This window comes from Macadamia integrifolia, chromosome 4, assembly GCF_013358625.1.
Source record: "Macadamia integrifolia cultivar HAES 741 chromosome 4, SCU_Mint_v3, whole genome shotgun sequence".
Classification (NCBI taxonomy): domain Eukaryota; kingdom Viridiplantae; phylum Streptophyta; class Magnoliopsida; order Proteales; family Proteaceae; genus Macadamia; species Macadamia integrifolia.
In genome coordinates, this window is record NC_056560.1 from 20,988,907 (window position 1) to 21,012,315 (window position 23,409).

Sequence of the window (23,409 nt, forward strand, 5' to 3'; positions counted from 1 at the left end):
TTTTTTTTTTTTTTTTTTTTTTTTAATTTCTAATTGATTCTACAAATACTGAAATCTAACAAGTTTACCAAAACCGAATCTATATTAATTGTTGGAGATTCAATATTTTATATTATTTCTTTGTGAAATGTCTTTATGGGTGATACATTAATGCTAAAAATTTCTGTGTTAATGGTTGGAGATTCAGTATTTTATATTATTTATTGCTGAGATATCTTTTTGGGTGATATCTTTTTTTAATAAAACTTTGTGAATGATTCATTAATCCGAAAATAGGACATAAAATGAATAAAGAATCTAAATATGAAATTGAAACTGAAATCGAATTGAGTTGATTTAATTTTGATTGTGAAAATGTGTATTCAGTTTGATTCGGGTTAAATTTCTGTATTTTTCTATCTTGAGTTGAACCGAATAATTGAAATCGAACCAATTGATACCCTTTTATCATACATTTGGTATGGGTCAAGTGTGGAGAATCAGAATGCTTTTTTTTTTTTTTTTGTTGAAGCTATGCAAAAAATCAACGTCCTGGACGAGCAGGGAAATTTTTTAATCTGGAAATCAACGGACCACTATTGGAAATGTGGACCCCAAAATTGAATTGAAATTTCAGATTGAGATGTGGGTCCCGTATCCACTCTTTAGTGACTCAGTTTCAGTTCTTAAATCTAATCCATCCTAGGATTTGGGATTAGGACAAGTGCCTTTCCACCATTTAGGCCGGCAGGCGAATTGATCAAATTGACAAGTGACAATTACGCAGCTCTGTTTCGTGCTAGTGATTCGATCATGGTGTTCTTTTCAATCTCTCGTCCTTTGATTGTTGGATTTATGAACTAAATTAATTATTCGAGTTAATTAAATAGGTGAGAGTCAAATTATATGAATCGGTTCGATCCACTCTCAAGTTTAAGGATATACTGACTCAACCCATTGTGGTTTAGAGTTTTGGGTGCAGGACAGTATTATAAATACTAGGTTTTGGGTTCCTACACCCATTATTCACTCTTTTCCCACTTTATCACTAAAGTGAGAGAACTAATGAGGTTTAAGGGACTGTAAAAGATCCATAGCCAAGCTAAGAGAGCACAAGTGGAAGTGACCAACATCAATCATCTTCAGCATACTAAGTGAAAGGTACAAATCCCACTTTATCACTAAAGTGAGAGAACTAATGAGGTTTAAGGGACTGTAAAAGATCCATAGCCAAGCTAAGAAAGCACAAGTGGAAGTGACCAACATCAATCATCTTCAGCATACTAAGTGAAAGGTACAAATCGATCCTCCACAGCTTTATTAGATTTGTGTTTTTTTTTTTTCCTACGTGGTTTCTTCAATTGGGGTTTTGAATTCGAACTCCATACGGAGATCTAACAAGTGATATCAGAGCCAACCACACGGGACAAGCATCGGTACAAATTTTTTGATTTGGAATTTGATATTTAAAATTAGTTTTGACTTTAGAATTCCGTTAGGATTGAATTCTGATCGCTTGTGCTTTAAATTTCTACGAATAAGCCTTTAGAAAGTAAATACTCTGATCTCTCATTAAAAAATAAATAAATAAATAATCAGATTTCTAAGGGTTGCGTGGGTGGTTTGGTCTTCATCGGGTTTTGAATCAATTTTGTTCATTGAGTAAGGTCGTCAAAGATTGACGATTTTTTTGATCTTCAATGGCAATGGCATCAGGTTGATAGGTGTTGAAAACTTGAAATTTAAAAAATAAAAAAGGGGGTTCACTTGAACCGAGTGAACCAAAAGCAAACCATCCAATCCAAATGGTTCAACTGAACCATGGATTGAGCCAGTTGGGTCAACTAGAAAACCCAACCCGTTGACTAGTATCTTGACCCACTTGTCGGAAAAGTCTCCGATGGTGACCAATGTTGATCGGGAAAGTATTTATTAAAAAAAAAAAAAAAAAAAAAAAAAAAAAAAACCCTTTAAGGCTTGTTCTTTTTGGGTTTTTCCAGTGGGTCGTCAGAAACCCGTCGAAAAACCCACTAGCTCTTAGTTTTCCGGCGTTGATTGGTGTTGACCGAGAAAGTACTTACAAAAAAAAAAACTTAAAGGCTTGTTTGGTTTTTTATTCCTTTTGAGTTTTTATTTAAACTATTTTAAATGTCATTTTAAGGTTTGTTTTAAGGCCAAATTGAAATCCATTTTTACGTTGGATTCCTTGTTTCGGTCCACATTTAATAATCTAATTTTTAATATGACATGTTTATCTGAAATTTGATGTTGTATTTATTTTTAGTCATTGAAACAAGAGGGTATAAATCAATGCTTTGAAAAATGTATATGTTATTGGTTACCATGAAATTGAGAAATGTTTTTAAATTGAGATATGTTAATATGGAAAATGGTGTAAGTTTCCGCTCATTCTTAGCTACAAAGTAATTTTTTAGGAAACCATGAAAGGATGAGGTGAAATCTACCTAAGTGGTACATCTTATTATTCCATGGTTTTTCACATGGCAGCAATGTAGGTGACATTTGTCCAAAGGTGATGTCATCAAAGTTAAGAAAATGACAGTAACCAGAGGTTCCTAAGCCCAAAGGTGAGGAGATTTCAAAAGTTATTGTTCAAAGAGAAAAAAAAAATGCAAGGAGGAGAGAGAGTGTCTGGTGATTTGGGAAGGGATTCAACCGACGAAGAAGAAGGTGATGGAAGTGAAAGGGAATCTTCTGATTGAGGTCCAGAGGTTCTGATCTCTAATGGTTTATCGGAGGTGGTGATGAATAAAAGATCATATGCAACGGTAGTGGGAAACTCTTCATGGCCTGCGATTGATTCGCTCCCTGATCCACTCTAGGCAGGGAACTTCCGACGCATAGTCATTCCCCAACAAGACTATGAATCCAAAAGGCAAAACTTTCGTTTTGCACTGACAGGGAGAGTGAACCTCTGCCTGATTTCACTTGATGCTTTGAGGGAGGAGGCACGTGTCAACTGGAAACTCAGTAAAGGTGTGACCATGCATCCCCTTGGGAAAGGTTTTGTAATATTTCAATTTCAATGTGAAGGCAACAAGTCTGCAGTATGGAGGAGGAGTCCATTACGAGTAGGAGATCAGATTATCCGATTCCAACACTGGAAGCCTGACTTCAATATCCATGAGAAGCAGACATTAACAAAACTTGTTTGGATCTGTCTTCCGGATCTTCCTCTTGAGTACTGGCATGAGAATATGCTATTATCTATTGCGAAGGCAGTGGGTCGCCCTGTGGCTTTAGACCGTAGGACAAGGGAAGGTCTTCTAGGGTACTTTGCAAGGGTGCTTGTTGAAATTGATATATCGGAGTCGGCTGTAAGGATTGACGAAGTTCAGGTCGAAAGATTAGAACCAGGTACTACTAAGGTATTTGGTTTTTGTCAAAAGGTGGTGTACGAAGACAATGTTGAGCGATGTGGGTACTGCAAGCGATTGGGCCATCAAGTATCGGTTTGTAGATTGAAGAAAGCAGAGGATGCGAAGCAATCTGCCAAGGACAATGCAGCATTAGTCCCAGGGGCGGTGTTCGTGGAAGATGGAGTCAACCCGGAAAGGGTTAACTCGGTGGTGGAGTTACCATGTTTAAGTGGGGATTTTATTAATGCAAATCAAGACAATCCCAATTTAGGGAATCATCATGATTCGGTGGTAGGTGGAAATCTCCAAGTAATTTTGGAAGCTCCTTTAATTACTCCAAATGAAATTGGAAAAGAGGTTATCACAGTGGTCAATGAAGAAAATTTTGAAATTCAAAATTCAATAGAGAAAGATCTCCAAGACCCGTTGGATAATTCATTAGATAATGGGTCGGATTTGGGTTTAGAATATGGATCCTCTGATGGGGACCCACGTCCTCCCTGCCCGCCCATTGAAGTCACAGACCATGGTGTGATGAACGGGTCTCAGAGTGAAGTTCAGGGACCTGATCTTAGACTCTCTACCCATCAAAGAAGAGGGCCTGTGGTGGCTGGTCGTGGTTGTTCAGGTGGTAACCAGATGGGGCGGCAGCCTCTTCCTCCGGCGGAGTCTCTTTTGGAGCATATTGACCCCTCAATTTCTGCTCTAAACTCAAGGGCCCTTCTCTCAATCACGCATTCAGACATGAGTGTTGTGGATAGGGAAGCTCTGTTGAGGGAGAAAGAAAATGGAGGGAAGGCGGCAGTTGTAAAGCAAAAGAAGAAGGGTGGTGGTCAGACTAAAAAGTCTGACAAGCGTTCGGCGGCAAATTAGTGATCCATTTCTGGAATATTCGTGGAGTGAGGAAGGCTGCTGGTAAAAGGGCCTTACGAACGTTGGTGAAGGAGCTTTTCCCGGATATTTTATGCTTGGCTGAACCTATGGTTCAAGTGAGTAGATTTCCCACTCTGTTTTTCAATAAGTTGGGTTATTCTTTTGATTTTATTCACAATAATAGGTAAAATAAGGTTCCAAATTTGTGGATTATTTGGAAGTGTGGGATAGCTCGGCCAATTGTTAAAGCAATGTCGGAACAACATATTTCAGTGGAGTGTGACTAGCCTGGTAGCAAGGTCGGCTTATCTTTTGTTCATGCGAGTTCTTTCAAAGTAGTTCGTCGCCAGTTATGGTTGGAGTTGGAATCGCAGGTTTCATCTGCGATCCCATGGTCTGTTCTTGAAGATTTTAATGCAACCTTGCTCTCCAATGAAAAACGGGGGCCAGGAACCTTTAATCTTGGCTCTGCTGCGGAGTTCCAGGCAATGATAGATGCTTGTTTGTTATTACCAATTTCATCTACTACAAAAAAATTTACCTGGACAAACAATAGGAGAAGAGGACATGTGGCAACAGTGTTGGATCGCAGCTTTTGTAATGAAAAATGGGTAGATTTTTTCAGAAATGTTATGCAGCTTGTCTTGTTGAGTTCGGTATCAGATCATGCTCTGTTGCTTGTAATTTCTGATATTGTCTCAAAGCCGAATAACATTTCATTCAGATTTCATGGATTTTGGATGGAAAATGAAAATTTTCTTCCAGTGGTTGATGAGGCGTGGAAGATGCAGATAAAAGGTGACCCTATATATGTTTTATCTGAAAAGCTGAAGAAAGTAAAGGGGGTGTTAAAGGTATGGGCTCATGATTCCTTTCCAAATATTAATATGGAGTTAGAGCAAGCAACGAAGGTTTTAAAATCGATCCAAGACTCAATTGAAGAATCAGGTATGTCTGATGATCTTTTCAATAAAGAGGCTGATGCTAAAACGGCCTTGTTGATTGCTAGTCGTAGACACGAGGCTCTTTGGGCTGAGAAGGCGAAACTGAGATGGGTGAAAAATGGGGACTGCAACTCCAAGCTTTTTCATCTCTCTGTGAAGATGAGGAGGGCGAGAAATCAAATTTCTGCTTTAAAGAGGGAGGATGGGTCTTGGGTCTTGGGTCTTGGATCAAAGGAGAATTGCTGAGTATATTGCCTCTTTCTTCGAGAAGTTTCATAAACCAACCAGTATTATAGAACATCATGATCTTCTAGATTGTATTCCCAAAATTTTGTCCAATGAAGATGTGGCTAGTCTAGAAGCGACTCCTGGCAGAGAAGAAATCAAAAAAGCAGTGTGGGATATGGATCCTGATAGTTCTCCTGGTCCTAATGGATTTCTAGGAAAATTCTTTAGGAAATGTTGGGAGATAGTGGAGACAGACTTTGGTAAGGCAGTTGTTTATTTCTTTCAAATGGGATACTTGCCCAAAGGAATAAATAACTGTTTTATTTCCTTAATTTCAAAATCTGATGGTCCTTCCTCTCTGGATAAATTTAGGCCAATATGCATGGGTAATTTTTTCTGTAAGGTTCTATTTAAAATTATGTCCTCTAGGCTTATGCCTCTTTTTCCGCGATTGGTCTCAGATGAGCAGGGTGCATTCCAGAAGGGTAAGATTATTTCTTCCAATATTAGTCTGGCCTCGGAGCTGGCAAATCTTATGCATTCCGCTGTGAGGGGTGGAGGCATGGGATTGAAATTGGACGTGCAGAAGGCATATGACTCCTTATCATGGAAATTCATTTTTGCCTCATTAGTAAAGTTTGGTTTCTCAGACAAATGGATCTCTTGGATCCAGCTTCTTTTAAGCTCTTCCAAGTTATCTGTTTTAGTGAATGGAGGGCCAGTGGGTTTTTTCCCAGTGGGCAAAGAGGTCTGAGACAAGGAGATCCTATCTCTCCATTCTTATTTATTTTGGCAAAGGATGTGTTCTGCAGAGGTTTGAAGTTGCAAGTAAGGGATGGGAAGCTGAAGTCTCTCCCGGGACCTCAAGGTGTGTCCATTCCCTCTCATTTATTTTTTTGCAGATGATATATTTATTTTTATGAATGCTTCTGCAAAATATGTGAAGAATCTCCAAGATTTTCTAGAAAAGTAGCCTGTTTTTTGGGAAGGTGGCACCCATAGGAAACAATATATTTCTTCTCTGTTAGGTATAAAATTAGAGAGGCTTCCGACGAAGTATCTAGGCGTTGAAATTTTTAAGGGAAAAGTGAGAGGATCTCATCTGTTACCTTCGCCAGATAAGATAAAAAGTAAGCTAGCTGGATGGAAGGGTAAGCTGCTATCAATGGCGGGAAGAGTGGAGTTGGTGCAATCTGTGATCTGTAGTATTCCTGTACATAACTTTGCAGTATATTGGTGGCCGGACCATTCTATTAAATTGGTGGAATGGTGGATGCGTAATTTTATCTGGTCAGGTGATATGGAGGTCACAAAGAAAATAGTGGTGAACTGGGACAATGTCTGCAAACCAAAATAGGAAGGGGGGTTAGGCATTCGCAGACTGCGAGATGTAAATTTTTCCTGTCTAGCAAAGTTGACTTAGCAGATTAAGCATGAGGAGTTTTCTATGAGTAAGTTCTTTCGGGGTCGCTTTCTAAAAGCAGACGGATCTCTGAAATCTGGCCATATCTCCTCTTCGATTTGGCCAGGGATTTTTTTTTAGTCTGGAATTTTGTGATTTTAAATAAACAGTGGATAGTAGGTAATGGGCAAAAAATTGATTTCTGGAAGGGCAGGTGGTTGGATCATCTCTCCATTGAAGAAATGCTTTTGAATGATGGCGGTCACAGTGGGAATTTAAAGGCAAAAGTCTACGATTTTGAAATGCTTTAGATGGGATTTTCCTTAGGTAGCGTCTAACTTCATGAAAAATATTACAAATAAAGCAAAATTGATCTATATTTCAGGCATGGAGGATGAATGTCATTGGCGCCCTTCTTCAGCAGGAGTTTTTTCCATAAAGTCAGCCTAGGAAGCCTGTAGAAGAAGCTCGCCTAAGGTGAGCTAGTCATCTTTGGTGTGGAAGTCCTCTATTCAACCGCGTTAAGCAGTTTTTGGATGGAGATTGATCAGAAATAAACTTACTTTAGATGTGAATGTGAATAGGAGGGGTGTCTCTTTGCCCTCAAAGTGCAGTTTTTGTGGTAAGTCGGAGGAGTCTAAAAATCATTTATTTTATGAGTGTAGCTTTGCTAGCTCTATATGGTCTCGGTTCTGTCAATGCTTTGGTGTGTTGAGGCCAGCTTTTTCTGATGAATCTCATCTGATTTCTTGGTGGAAACTCCAAGCAAAGTCAATGTCATTGAAAGGTGTGTGGAATAAGGGGTTTGTGTTAATCCATTTTTTTATTGGATGGAGAGAAATTCCAGGCGGTATGAAGAAGTCTCTTCTTCTAAGCAGATTTGCTTTTTGAAAATAAAAAATGAAATTTGCTCTCAGACACTAACCCATTCTAGGGCAGCTGTTTAGATTGAAGATTTGATCTGCGGTAGAAGGTTGGGATTTTCAGGGGTTCAACGTCGGCAAAAAGAATTATTTGAAATTTTTTGGTGTACTCCAACAGGATGGGTCAAATTAAATTCTGACGGCTGCTCGTTGGGCAATCCGGGAAAAGCATGTGGGGAAGGTCTTCTGCGCAATGATAAGGCTGAAGTGTTATATAATTACAGAGAGTTCCTTTAAATTGGCACAAATTTTGAGGCGGAATTCCAGGCTATTATCGCAGGAATTGAAGTTGCAAACCGATTGGGGGTGCAAAGTTTATGGATTGAATGTGACTCAGTCGCGGTGGTTTGTCTTTTGCAGAAAAAGAAAATTCCTTAAAAATTTCAACAAAGGTGGATTAACTGCTTACCCTACCTTGAAAGGGTGGAATGGAAGATCACGTATTGCTTTCGTGAAGCAAATTCTATAGCGGATTTCTTGGCCGGCCTTGGTAAAAATGGACCTAGACATGGATGCCTCGGGTCGTCTGAGATATAGACTACTATAGCCCTCTAATTCAGTCTTCAACTCATTGTGGAGGAGAGTTGGTTGATGCTTTTTTTCTGCTTATGGCAATGCCGAAGGTGGATTAAATCAGTCTCCGCTCTTCTCAGTTTAATTGTCGATATTTCGCTTGGGTATTTTATCCCTCTTGTATTATATTTTTATCTTCTTTTTTAATACAAATGACATTTTAACGAAAAAAAAAGTTATTGTTTTTTTCACAGTAAATATGAATTTGCAAGAGGACCAGTGCATTCTTAACCCAAAGGATTGGAATGTAGTTGCGGTTGTGACTCTTATATTGTTATTGTTGTCCTAATGACATATTTATATGTATGTTTTGAATATAAAGATATACATCTCCAATGGGAAAGATATGAGAGAACTGAGTGAAACTCACCAAAGTGGTACATTCAGTTCGATTGTATCTTCCCCAATAATAAAGGTGATACTTTCCCAAAGGTTATGTTATCAAGGTTTGAGGATAATTATCCACATTTCAGAAAGGGACATTGAATTAGGAGTTCTTTTGCCCAAAGGTAATTGAATTTCAAAGTTAGTGTTGTTTTCACAATTAAAAGAAGAATATAAGAACATCAGTTAATTCCTGTCCCAAAGGATAGGGATACATTTTTAGTTGTAACTCTTATTTAAAATATATTGATGGTATTACATGCTTTTATATTATGATTTATATTTTAAAATTTGGCATGTATTGTGTAGTTGTTACTGTTGTAGGAGGATGGTCATTCCCTCAAGTTATGTATCTTCCATCCCAATGCTCACTGGTAACAACTATCAAAAGTGGGTGGAAGAATTAGAATTGCATTTAGGTCTTCTTGACTTAGACTTGGCACTTAGGGAGCCTAAACCTGAGCCTCTCACAGACTCGAGCAGAAGTGCTGAAAGGACCAAGTTTAAAAAATGGACTAAAGCAAACAGAAAGTGCATACTAGTTTTAAAAAAGGCCGTTCCTGAAATTATATGTGGGAACCTAGAAATCAAAGACACTGCAAAAGAATTCCTAGATGCTATTAAAGCTAGATTTCAACACAACAAGAAAGCTGAGAAAACCACATTGATGACCAGGCTAATGCATACAAGGTATGATGGATGTGGGAGTGTTAGAGAATACATTTTGGGTGTAGCTACTGATGTTGGTAAACTTAAGGATCTTGGATTACAGATCGATGAAGAATATATTATACAAATTGCATTGAATACCCTCCCTAGTCGGTATAAGGTTATCCAATCTACCTACATTGCACTGAAGGACGATTGGAGCCTAAATGAGCTCATTTCCATTTGCACTAAAGAGGAAGAAAAATTGAAACAAACCAGGTTTGAGAGTGCACATGTAACTTTCCACAAGGGATCTTCTGGTGGACCAAACAGAAGGAACAAGAATTTTTCCAACAGAGGAAGCATCAAGCCATATGACAGGACTAATAGCTCTCATGAACTTGACACATCTCAAAAGGCTCAGGATGAAGAGAATACCAACAACATAGAGTGTTTCTGGTGCCATAAGAAAGGACATGTGAAGAAGGATTGCTTTATTTTCAAGAAATGGTTAGAGAAGAGGAAGAATTCTGGGGCTAATAAGCAGGATAATACCAAGAAAGGGTGATGTAGACTGATCACAAGCAATTGAGAGCAAGTAAAAATTGGTCCCATCAAGTAGTTATGATTTCTTTACATACAGTTATTTGAAATGCTTGATTATATGTTTTGGACCTTAGCCCATATGTTTTGGGGCACAGCTTGATGAATTATGGTTAAGTTTTAGCATTTACATTATGCACAGTTATTTCTTTTATTATTTGGTTTATGATTTCATTTGAGAATGTTTTTATAGGCAGTAATTGTCTTAGTTATAGGCAATATTTTGCCACAGTTCAAAAGGTAATGTTTGCCACATTTTAAGACAGTATTTGTCACAGTTCATAGGCAATATTTACCACAGTTTATAGGCGGAAAGCCATAGTTAGATATTAACCATAGATCAAAGGCGATTTTTCACAGTGAAGGTTAATATCACAGTTAAGGACTTACATGGAATGACAACACTGTAATTTGAGGATATATCAATGTTTCTATGATATTATCCCACATAGATTCGTGTTGAGAAACTTATTTATGTTTGTAATAACAGAAAGTTGTATGCCGTATATTGAGGTGTATCTTCTGTTGTTATTCGATGTGAGTGGTTTTTCAATTGAATCACAGTAAGAGTGGTTAATGTAATAAGATTCTATGGCCACACTAATTTAAAAGAAATCCTTATAATTAATGTAGCCCAAGTGGGAGATTGTTGGATTTATGGGCTAAATTAATTATTTGGATTGATTAAATGGGTGAGAGTCAAATTGCATGAACCGGTTAGGTCCACTCTCAAGTTTAGGGATATGCTGGCTCAACCCATTGTGGTTTAGGGTTTTGGGTGCAGGATAGTATTATAAATACTAGGTTTTGGGTCCCTACAACCATTATTCACTCTTCCCCACTTTACCACTAAAGTGAGAGAACCAATGAGGTTTAAGGGGCTGTAAAAGATCCATAGCCAAGCCAAGAGAGCGAAAGTGGAAGTGACCATATCAATCATCTTCAGCATAGTAGGTGAAAGGTACAAATCGATCCTCCACAACTTTATTAAATTTGTGTTCTTGTTTTCCTATGTGGTTTCTTCAATTGGAGTTTTGAATTCGAACCCCATACAGAGATCTAACACTGATTAGAAGCAGCTGCAACAGCACTCGCAATCTCATCTCGAGACGGTTCTTGGTATCATCGGATTCATGTTCGTGGTTGGGATCGAGTAGCCATGGCATCTCAACCACCACAAGCGCTAATTTCTCAGAGAAAATCGATGCAAGCGAATACCATTTGAACGGGGGACCTTCTTTCATGCGTGGAACTGTGTTCTGGGATCCTAGCAAACCTCTCACCATTGAAGAATTTCAGATGCCTCGCCCCAAAGCTGGTGAAGTTCTCATCAAAACCAAAGGTAAGTATTTCCAATCATCTCTATTTGTTCATCTGATAAGAGTTAATGAGGTAACGCCGACAAAAAGATGGGTTTAGATAAGGAAAATGTCTCTGTGATTCATATCTGATTTATTCTTTTTCATTAAAATCCATGTTCTTGGCTACAGTCTTCGTATTTATGTTTTGTTCTATTTTTTTGGATCTGCCAGGAATGTATAATCTAAAAGTATAAAAATTGGGAGCAGTATCTGACGGGATGTCTTATAAACTGCTTGTCATTGACTATCAAAAGCCCCTGATGCAGAGCATATAGCTCAAGTTGATCAATATCTGATAGAATGCATTTTGAACCATTGTAGTATCACCTAATTCCCGTAGAATAGTACCTTATCCATATACAGACAGGTGAAGGACGCATCAAGTTGAGCTTGATACGATCATTATTCATTTTAGGATTTTTTTTGGGTTAAATTTTCTTGAATGGTTGTGTTGCTGTTCTTTTTGTGTTTCAAGGACTGAGTAATTCATCTGCCAATATTTTCCCATCTCCAAGAAAAAGTAATTTATCTGTCATGGTAAGATAATGGGCGTTTAATCCTGAATTATGGATGCAGCCTGCGGAGTATGTCACTCTGATCTTCATGTCATTAAGGGTGAACTTCCATTTGCAAGCCCTTCTGTTGTGGGCCACGAAATAACTGGAGAAGTAGTTGAACACGGTCTACATTCAGACGGTGAAATTAAAAGGAGGTGTGGTGTCTTATGGAAGATATTATCATCCCTTGTTAGTGCTTTTTATTTACTTGGTTTATTTGTATGATTAATATTATATGTATGCATAAAACAAGGTTTCATACTGAACAGAGTTTATACTACAAAAGAACTCACGCTGGATGATTTGGTTCAACTGCTTGCAAGCCTAGCATGAATGTTTATTGAAGAAATTTATGAATAAATTTGTGTAGAAAAATAAGATGTATTGGAAATATGCTGGTGATTTGAAGAAATCTATGAATAAATTTGGGTAAAAAAATGAGGTGTATTGGAAATATGTGAAAGATTTCAAATCAGTAAATTTCGGCATAGCTTGTGGCACCAGGAAAAAAATCAACTCAAATAGGTGATGTGCGTCATATAAAGTATGAGAAACAGTTAAGGTTATGCCGTTATGGTTCATGGTGTAAAACGTGACATATGGGTTTGTAACTGTTATGATGCAACTTGGCGAGGGATTAGTGATATCTTTTGACTTGATTTTTATTTATTTCCTTTATTGGTTAGAGATTAGATTAACAGTCTTTTATTTAGATTTGATTTTTATTTTAGTTGCTATCTAGGTTTAGTTTCCATTTTTAATTAGCTTCCAAAATTATGTCATTATTTTTTTCTTTAAATAGCCCTGTAATGGAGAAGAACTCAATTTTAGATTTTTGGAAATTGAATGTTTATTTGGCTTAATAGTGGTTGCCTTGACCTCCATCTCCTTCTTCTGTTCTTTTCCTTATCTTCTTCTTCTTTCCTCCTTAATTTTCCCTCTCCTGTTATTAGTTCCTCTTGCTGGCTGAATCCCTATTCTGGGCTATAGTTGCTGGTTAGAAGAAAGCTAGCTGTTAGGATTCTGGTCCGGCGATGACATCTGGTGTGAGAAGTGTTACTGAACCAAGAAATTCCATTGATCTGATTTGGGCTTTCTAGGGTTGGTTTATCACTCTAGGGCGACCCAAATTCATAAGTTTCAACCTCCAAAAATCCTCGTTTCAGGTGCGATTTCTTACCTGGAATCAGATCTGGTTCTTACTTGTCGCCTGGAGAAGTGCAGAACTTGTTTTACCTCATTGAAGTTTTCTGTTTGAGGTGTCTACCAGCTGGAATCAAGAGGCCACAGGGTTGTTAGCCTTCCTTTGAAATTTCAGACCAAACCGAGCTCTCTTGATGAAGTTCCATTGATCTGAATCCTCCCATCTCTTCCGCCCCTGTTCTGACCTAAGGTAGAAGACAACACAATCGTGAGTTGCCCCTTTTCTGTCTTTTAAGCCTTATTTACCATTATGCCCTTCTTTTGGTCTCTAATTATCTCATATCCCTATTCTTATTTCACTTCCTAGTTTACCCCATCAAATAATCATTAATTCCCTTTAAGTCCTATATCCCAAATAGCTCATTAACTAATTTTGGTTATTTACAATTCTGCCACCCCCTTTGTAACTTTAGCTTAATTACAATTCTGCCATTTAGTTGAAGCTTTATTTCAATACAATTGTTATTGGGTGTTGCCTTTGTTTTATTGAGTATTTAAGTGGGCCCTAAGCGGTCCGATTCTGACTTTTGAAACCCGGATTCACATCAAGTGGTATCAGAGCAAATTTTCCTGTAATTTTCTAACCATGGCAAGTCATATCACCAATGCTGAGTCGCACAAATTGTATCGTGAGTTAGCCGAGAACCAACAGAATACTGATGCTAAGCTTAAGAGGACTGAAACCAAGTTTGACAAATTTATGGAAGAGGTGATTGCCTTTATGAAGAGGTCAGACAAGCGAGCTGAAGAAGGATCCTCTACATTACCTCCTCATCTCAACACTTTACTGATCGAAGATACACCTCAGAGGTAGCAACTTGATCCAGTTGTTCCCCAGGATGTTATCCGACAATTTTCTAACAGAGATTAGGGCATCAAAGTTGAAGTTCCCGAGTTCAGTGGTGAAAAGGGACCTGAGGAATTTCTTAACTGGCTTACCAAAGTGGATAGAATTTTTGCGTAGAAGTCTCTTCCAGACGTGAAGAAGTGTGAACTCATCATCACCAAGTTTATTAGGTATGCATGTTCATGGTGGATGATGTAATCCATGCAAGGTTTGTTAGAAGACTTGGACCCGTTACCAATTGGGAGGTCATGAAGCAGATCTTGACTGAAAAATTTGTTCCTCTTAATTATGAAAAGGTAATGTTCCATAAATTACTTAATTTGCAACAAGGGAACAAAGATGTAGATTCCTACACCCTCGAATTCCACAAACTGTCATCAAGGTGTCGACTTCAGGAGGCAGACCAACAACGGGTGATGCGATATATTAGTGGGTTAAGTACTGAGATTCGACTTGAGTTGGCTAACACCGATTTCAGGTTTGTGGATGTGGCAATAGCTCATACTAAGACAGCTGAAGAGAAGTCCATTTATTGGAAGAGTATGCTCAAGACTCTTTCGGTTTATAGACCTCCACCACGTATGGAGGAAAAGAAGCCTGAAGCTCGCAGAGTTGAAGAAAAAATGTCAGAGCTCAACAAGGATAGTGTTGGGCTAAAGAATATCATATGCCATAGTTGTGGCGAGAAGGATCACTATTCCATCAAGTGTCCCAACAGGACTCGTTCTGTGAACGTAGCAGAGAAGCAGTCGACAGACAAGAGTGAAGATGAATCTCATTTATATCCTTATCCCCTCGAGAACGATGATATTGTCGATGATGAAGATGAGGATGTAGAAGCTCATTCAGCTAGCCTTTCATCCTTTTCGAATAGACTAATTGATAAGGCTCCTCTCTTCAGACAGAAGGATACTTTTCTGCACGGCTCCGACCATACTGATGTTCATGCAGTTGTTGATACTGGGGCAGAAGCAAATTTTATATCTACTAAATTTGTTCGAGCACACAACCTTCCACAGAAGCAGCTTTTCAAGAAGATTCACGTGAGAGGTTTTGGGCCCACAGCTCGAGAAGAGGCCACTGTAGTTGTTTGAGTACACTTACAGTTTGGGCCGTTACAGTACCATGTCACCTGCTTGGTCACCCCATTGGCGCACTATGACATTCTTCTAGGGCGACCTTGGCAATGACATGCAGGCATTCTCTATGATGGCGCACGGAACACCATCAAGGTGAAGCAAGGAGGTCGTATGTACTTAATGAGGCCACATACATTATTAGACATTCCACATCATCGACTAACTCCAGCTCCAGTGACACGTCAGCCTACTCTCCCTCCTCTAATTGTTGTGTTCTCATCTTCTGTTTCGAGATACGTGCCATCTCATCAGCGACCAACTTACAAGAGTATCTTGGGAGCACGACCTAACTCGACGGAGTCTAGTTCTTTTAAGACCGGGAGAGTTGATGCAGCTCGGTGAGGGATTAGTGCTATCTTTTGACTTGATTTTTATTTACTTCCTTTAGAGAAGTGTTGCTAAACCAAGAAATTCCATTGATCTGATCTGGGCTTTCTAGGGTTGGTTTATCACTCTAGGGCGACCCAAATTCATAAGTCTCGACCTCCAAAAATCCTCGTTTCAGGTGCGATTTCTTACCTGGAATCAGATCTGGTTCTTACTTGCCGCCTGGAGAAGTGCAGAACTTGTTTTACCTCATTGAAGTTTTCTGTTTGAGGTGTCTATCAGCCGGAATCAAGAGGCCACAGGGTTGTTAACCTTCCTTTGAAATTTCAGCCCAAACCGAGCTCTCTTGATGAAGTTCCATTGATCTGAATCCTCCCATCTCTTTCGCCCCTGTTCTGACCTAAGGTAGAAGACAACACAATCGTGAGTTGCCCCTTTTCTGTCTTTTAAGCCTGATTTACCATTATGCCCTTCTTTTGGTCTCTAATTATCTCATATCCCTATTCTTATTTCACTTCCTAGTTTACCCCATCAAATAATCATTAATTCCCTTTAAGTCCTATCTCCCAAATAGCTCATTAACTAATTTTGGTTATTTACAATTCTACCACCCCCTTTATAACTTCAGCTTAATTACAATTCTGCCATTTAGTTGAAGCTTTATTTCAATACAATTGTTATTGGGTGTTGCCTTTGTTTTATTGAGTATTTAAGTGGGCCCTAAGCGATCCGATTCCGAAAGTTCAACCAAGGCCTTTCCTCCATTCCTTGTACTACTCTTTAGTTTTTATTGCCATCATATCTGAATCTTGATTCTCTTCTTCTTACCTATAAATTTTATCCTTTTTTTCACTTTATCTTTGTTAGTGCAGGTAAACAAGTTTATCACTTGAAAACATAACTGAAGATCATAACAATTATGTATTCTGAATTTTAACTTAGTCAAATTCTAAGTATACTGGATTCCTGATATAGTTGTGGTAGGCTGGTAGCAGGAAAATATTATGGCTTACATGAAAAATTGAGTTTAAATGAAGTTCAGTTTTTGTAGATGTTTTAATGTAGTTAACTGTGCCACACCAGTCAATAACTATTTAATAGCATGCTTAAATGCTACATTTCTTAAATGATAACAGGTAGCATCTTAAAGATTAAATTTCAATTTTTTCCCATCTAAATCCTAATGCAGGCCTTGAAAATTGGTCTTATTTTAGTATCTATTGGGTATGAGTTTTTAATTCTTTGAGTTTTATTTGTAATGGGCTGAATTACAAGGTCCAAAAGTTTTGTTTGGGGGTAAGGTGGGGGGGTGTGGGGGCGCTAGAGGGTGTATGAAAAATAAATATTTATTACCGGGGTCCATTAGGTAAGTTGGGTTTAGTTCAATCATTAAAGAGTCCTCTTTTAGTTAGTTGTGTGATGTTCAAGTTATTTAGAAGATTTAGGCTTCAACAATTCTAATTACTTAAGTTTTTTAGAGTCCCTGTTAGTAAGTTAGTCTACCTGCCAAGGGTTTTAGAATTTGGAGACTTTCTTTTGTTTTGTCATAAATATTCAACCAAACCTCCCATCAAGTAGAGTTGATAAAGAAATTTTATATGAAGAGTGTGCCAAGTGAAGGCCCCTCTCTTCTCTTTCTTTTTTCCCTTAGCAGATTCATCTCTTTTCTCTCTCTTCTCTTTTTCTTCTAAATCTTGCTCTCAGTTACTGCTCACTGGTACTGTTCACAGTCCCAAAACAGAGTTTCCATTACAACTTATTTTCCTCTTTCTTGCCAATTTCTTGAAACTGTAATCCATCCCACCCTTTTCCCACCACCTTTCTATTGTAGTTCGGCCCTAGATTTTGAAACAACTTGGCTGTCTTACATCAAATCCATAATCAACCTTATATTTCTGAAAATTTTGGATTCCTAGAAACTATAGTATGTGCTTGGAATCATGCTTTAATAGTGGCCAAAATTAAGTCTCCTCATTTGGTTTCTGAACTATTTGAGCCAATGAAATACAAAATTGTCATCTTGTAGTGGTACATTATATATCAAATGAAATCTTCACTTTGATTTTCTCAGTTTGGATGATATGTGGTTCTTACAAAAATAAATATGAAATGCATTAGTTATAAAATACTCAAATCACATTGCATTAATATCCAACTGTCTCCACACAATGTCCAAATCATTGCAATGAAAACCCATCAACTATTGACAAATACAACACATAGCACACTTTTATCTTCAAAGTTAAGGCTGTTTACTTTATTTTTTTAACTGATTTCCATGGTGCAAGAGCTTCTCCGGAAGCTTTACAATGCTCTGAGTTTCTTCAGATGCGTGATCTTATGCTTCCTGTAAGAAATTAATTTTTATAGAAAAGGAAAGCAAAAAAATTTCCAGTGATCTCCTTAACAAACATAAGGATTAAAGGTAGGTTTTATGATTTTTCAAAAACCTTTATGATCTGCACACGGTGCCAATTATAGAATGCTTTTCCTTATGGCAATTGAAGCGACTCAATGTCTATGCAATGTGACTGATAAAAATTGAAGGGTTTGTCTAGTTGTAACCTAGGTAGGTTGCAAAAGGGTTGCAACCCACTTTTAGTTACCTAAAAAGTCTTATACTGTTAAAGAAAAGATTGGTTCAAGAAAATTCAAAAAGTAATTTCATGTGTTTATATTCCCAATAAAAACTTAAAAGCTACTACACCACTTTTTATGACAAAGTGTTTAAAAAGGGTATAAATATAATTTTATCCTCAAATAGGCCCATCACTACGTTTGGAATCTCAAATCTCAATTCCTTGTCTCTCTAAAGTCCAACATGGGATTGAAAAAAAAAATATATATATATATATATATACACTAACCGTTGGGTGATTGGGTCTATTGCTTTGAGTAAAGGTGTCCATTTCCAATCCAAGTGGGTTAGACTAATTAAGAGAAACGTGAAACGAACATTTATCTATTTGAGTTTTTATCAAATCGGTAAAAAAATGAATTTGACCAGATCAAGAGAATCGAAACCATAAAAGACCTTATAACAACTTAAAAAAATTACTAAAATAGAACATATTACCTTCAAGAGACCATTAAGTCAACTCAATAAAAACCGAATCAGTCTAAATTGAAATTAAACTTTGATTTCAATTTGGCCTAATACTAGATAAAATCTAGATCAAAGTGACCAAAATGGGAAATGGATCAAGTCAATCACAAAAACCTTATAATCAGTCATTCTGAAATAGCCTGGATAGGTATTACTATGGTCGATTTGGATCGAAATTGGTATATTCAACCAATGATTTTAAACTTGAAATTGAGCATCAAAACAATCCTTCTAGAGATTCCAATTCTAAATTGACCATTCTAGAACTTCCGGAGGTGGATAGTTCATGACCAATTCTAATGCAGATCGGCTAATACCAGAGTTTTAACTCAAAACAAAGAATAAATTGGTCCCTAATGATTCCAGTCTGGATCATATCCGAATCAATCACAAAAATACTAGAATTGACACTAAATTCTAAAAACCAATAGCTTAATTCCAAAATCCTAGATATGCCATTCTATAATGATCAGAATTGGGATTGATCCGAACTAGCCAAATCAACTAGGGATTTCAAACTTGGAATTGGAGATCGAATTGATCATGGTTTCAAGTATCGGTCTGGGATCGGTCGTATCAGCTGAGACCGATCCTCTATTCAGATCGGTTATCCGGATCGTTTCAGGGGTAAAATAGGTAAAAAGTAGTACCTTTTATAAAAATCAAGGGTAAAATAGACCGATACCCACCGATCCCATCCGATCTGGATCGGTATAGAATTAGCATCGACAGAGACCGATACTGATACCGTCCCCTACATCCTTGGAACTGATTCCTATAAATTTTGATCCAATCGAATCAAAATCGGATAAAAAGAACCCTAGAATCATCCTCAAATCTTAAGAACCACAATCTAGTCCTATACACCTTATAATCGATTTTAAACACAGAATCAAAGATCAAATTAATAGCTGCCAATATCAATCCAAATCCAAATCAAATTGGAATTGACCAGAATCAATCCTGAAACCCTTAGAATCAACCTATAAAATATATTATAATTATAAAATTTCACATGTCATCATTATAGTAGTACCAAGCCTACGATATTACTTTACGAAAAAAAAAAAGCACACAATATTGCCATTTGTCATCTTTTTGGATTTTAACTTTCTTAAAAACACTAGCATATTTAATACAATTGATTTCTTTGAAGAGAGAAAAATAGACATGATTAGAATTATCTTACCCACCTCATCTCTAATGCACAACAGTAGAAATTATTGCAATATAATTGATACATGAATTTCTGGGAAGAGATTTTGTTTTCTAAATTTCAAAAAACAAAAATGAAATCCACCAAAAGTTTTAAACCCTAAAACCCATAAAAACATTGGACATGCCGAGAAGAAAGAGAGCCTTTACCTGACTCACTGGAGATGATCTTGCCAAACTTTATGCCATAAAAACCAAGAAATGTAACAAAAAGACTCGCGAGGAGGAAGACGATCAGTTGGGGCGAGGGGTTTTTGGGTTGTTTGGGAAGAGTGTATTCATTCTCAAAATACCCCCCGTTTTGCCGTTTAAATCAAAGTAACAATTCAAAAAGTTGAGGTTGAATTTTCTTTTTTGACCTTAAAAGCAATCACAAAATAACAAAATAAATGGGGCACAGTAATTTACTTTTTTGACCTTAAAAGCAATCACAAAATGACAAAATAATGGGGACACAGTAATTTACTTTGTTGACCTTAAAAGCATTCACAAAATGACAAAATAATTGGAACACAATAATTTAGGTTACAAGGTTTTTGTAACCGAGTAGGTTACATTTAGACATACCCAAAATTGAATAACCTAAATTTCAAATTTCAAGGATCTTTGAGTTTCGAATATGAAATAAATTGCATTATTGCCACCATCTTTTGGTGATAGACTACATGGTCTCCTTAGGCAAACTATTGTTCGCATCCATACATTTTCACCTTATTTTATGTCAGTAACCTTCTTAAAATATAGTATCTTGGGCATTATATCAAAAAGTTGATGCAGGTTCTGTTGCTTTTGACCTTTGTTGGGACAACCAGTTGCCATTGTTTACTGTACTACTGTTGGCATTTTATGGCCAACTGCAGAACGTATCTCCATACAGAGTTACAATGGACTCAATCATTGTCTTTAGCCATTACTGATGAAAGGTTCATATTTCATTGCAAGACGGGGCTAGATATCATGGTTTGATTAGCCCCCTGCTGACATGGGGTGAGTGCAATGAAATAGGTACACACCCCTGGGTTTGGATCTGCTTTCTTTTTCCCACTTTGACTTTAAGAATTCTTTTAATGGATTGAAGTTGGTTGTGATGTAAAATATCACCATATTACTGTAGTGCTCACTTCCTAAATATTTTTCTGATTTTCATGAAAACCAACATTCTCTCTCTTGTGTTAATTATTTTCTATGTTTCATTTCTTCATGACTTATTTCCCCCAGTCGGATGGTTTCTTTTGTCATTTTGAGGATGTTTGATTGATTCTGTATCGTTTGTGTTAGTCCCTATTCAAATTTAGTTTCCCATATTAATCATATAGTACATTATGTGTTGGACTCCTCCCCTTGTGTTTTAAGTGGTCCAAACGTTTTCAAGAAACTGGACTATCACGTCAAATTTCAAAAATTTGTTCTTACAAGAGGTTATGTCTGATTGTCTGAAATCTGAAGCAGGAGTAGAATATGTTGAGAGAAGGTGCCCACAAAGTTTGAGTTCATAGCAACACTATTGTACATGTGTTGAGATAATACCCTAAATATGACATGTGACCTATCTGTGGGCACACAAACCATCCAACTCTCAGTTTTCTAGTACCAGCTACCGATATGGCTTAAAATGATAGCTGTCAATATGGCTATATTGACTGAAGCATGAAAATGATAATTTCCCATATGTATTCATCTTATGTTTTTTTAACATATTTGATAATAGATGTTCTAGTGTCACAACACAAGTATTTGCACATTTTTTTTGCTATGAAAAAAAGGCTTTTGAAAGTGCACCTGATGAGGACATCATCTAGTGATATGCATATTTCTATTTACTTATGTGTAACTTGTTTTGTTTTGTTGTATAATTTAATTAGGGTTAAAACTATTGTTTTTAGGAGTTATTGCTACAGAAAAGTTATTAGGGAGTAGTTATTGTTGGAAAAGTAGTTAATATGGAGTGTTTTTTTTTAATCATTTGGGTTTTAAAAGGTTGTATTTTGAAATGGACAAGGAGGAAGATGGTGATGAAACTTGGAGATCCTCCCACTCTGTAGTATATGAGTGATTCCTGCAAACCTTGGAGTGAATCCAAGATGGTGTGAAGCCAAGCCCCCTCTCTCTTCCGGCTTATGCTACCAACCTCTTCCTCACCCCTATTCCTTTTCTACCAGTCCTAATTTTCACACTTTTTTCTTAAATTATAGCCTCAAACGCAATGGGGTTTCATCAATTTACAACAAGGAGGCAGCGAGACAGAAAAGGAAAACTTGTATTAGATTTCCCAAACCTGTCCTGCATCAATTTGGTATCCGAGCCATTTCCAAAGAGTACATGCAGAAGTGCTGGCTCCTACAGGATTCTGATTCAGACTGCATATGGATCACTAACAACAAACTTCAATGCCTTAATCTAAATTTTATAGAGAAATATCAGAGTTTATTTTCACCGGAGGTGAGTGATTCCCAACTGTGGAAAATTGATGAGTACATCATTGTTGGGATTTAAAATGTAACCGCAAGCCTACGGATCAGTGTAGCTACGGGTCGAACACAGGGAGAGCAGCCACTTTATTTTTTTATTTCTTTTAATAATGCGAAAGTGAACCGATTAATGGTTGTGATCTAATTCTAATTACCGTCCTAAACATATGTATCTAAAATAACGTCCTAACCATTCGTCATCTAAAAATTTAAAGACGCAAGCCACGCAATTAAAATTAAATAAATAAATAATTGAAAATAAATAACCCACACAATTTAAAAAACAAATAAATAAATAAAGGAAAAAAATGCTGAAATAAAATAAAGTAAAAGAAAGGGGAGAAAGCGAGAGAGAGACTCACAAGTAGGTTTCTCTACTTAGTCCGAGGGATGCATCATAATATGAGCTTCCCTACTTGACCAGAGAGTCACTCTTACAAGGGTTACTCTACTTGGCTTTAGGGAAAGGGAGACAATTAAAATAAAAGCAATAAATTGATGTTTCTATGGCTAGGAGGGGCAAAGCCAACACATACACTAGCCATGAACCTTGGGGGAAAGGAATAGCAATAATGTAACGACTGAAATTAAAATCCTAAATTAAGAAAGAAAGGGTAGTCAGAAGAGGGAATGAGAGGGGGGAGAGAAGATTACTGAAGGAGCCTACTTACTTGAATCAATGCTTGAACTTGAAAGCTTAGGTGATTTGAGATACTGTCAGTACTAAAAACCAGATCTGGAATAAACCAAATCTGAAATTTTTAGTACTAGAGAAAACAAATCTTAAAAAAAAAAAACTGAACTTGAAAAAAAAAGATGCTCCACGGCTCGTGATCTTGTCACCTAGATCTAAGCCTAGAACTATAACTTTAAAAATTACAACTCAATTGTATAAATCATAAACATAAAAGACTGAATAATAATAAAAGAGTGCTTGCATTAATTGATATAAAAAACTATTACAAAAGTGATTAAAGCAAAAATAGAGAAGAACTAAAACTAAAGAGAGAGAGGGAGAGAGAGAAGAAAACTAAGCATAAACTAGAAAATAAACTGAGGGGAATAATAATCAATAAGAGGGGGGAGGAAGGGGCTTTTATAGGGCTTTGGTCTTGCCTCCTTCCTTCTACAAATCTTCTTTAAGAAAAGAAAGAAAATAAAATAAAATTAAATATTGGTAAAAATCCTCATTCTCTGAGATATTGTGTGAGGAAAGAGAGAATCTGTTTTCAAAATTAACAAATTCTAT

General features: G+C 37.1%; 1 protein-coding gene across 1 annotated transcript in view; it reads left to right on the forward strand.

Annotated features, from left to right (window-relative positions):
* Positions 1-4,339: 4,339 nt before the first annotated feature.
* LOC122076315 overlaps positions 4,340-23,409 on the forward strand; it is a 47,864-nt gene continuing 28,794 nt past the window's right edge. The window contains exons 1-6 of the mRNA XM_042641630.1: positions 4,340-4,348; positions 4,520-5,382; positions 5,834-6,125; positions 6,217-6,272; positions 10,993-11,279; positions 11,875-12,010. Of these exons, the coding sequence (XP_042497564.1) occupies positions 4,340-4,348; positions 4,520-5,382; positions 5,834-6,125; positions 6,217-6,272; positions 10,993-11,279; positions 11,875-12,010 (1,643 nt within the window). The remainder of the gene's footprint in view (positions 4,349-4,519; positions 5,383-5,833; positions 6,126-6,216; positions 6,273-10,992; positions 11,280-11,874; positions 12,011-23,409) is intronic.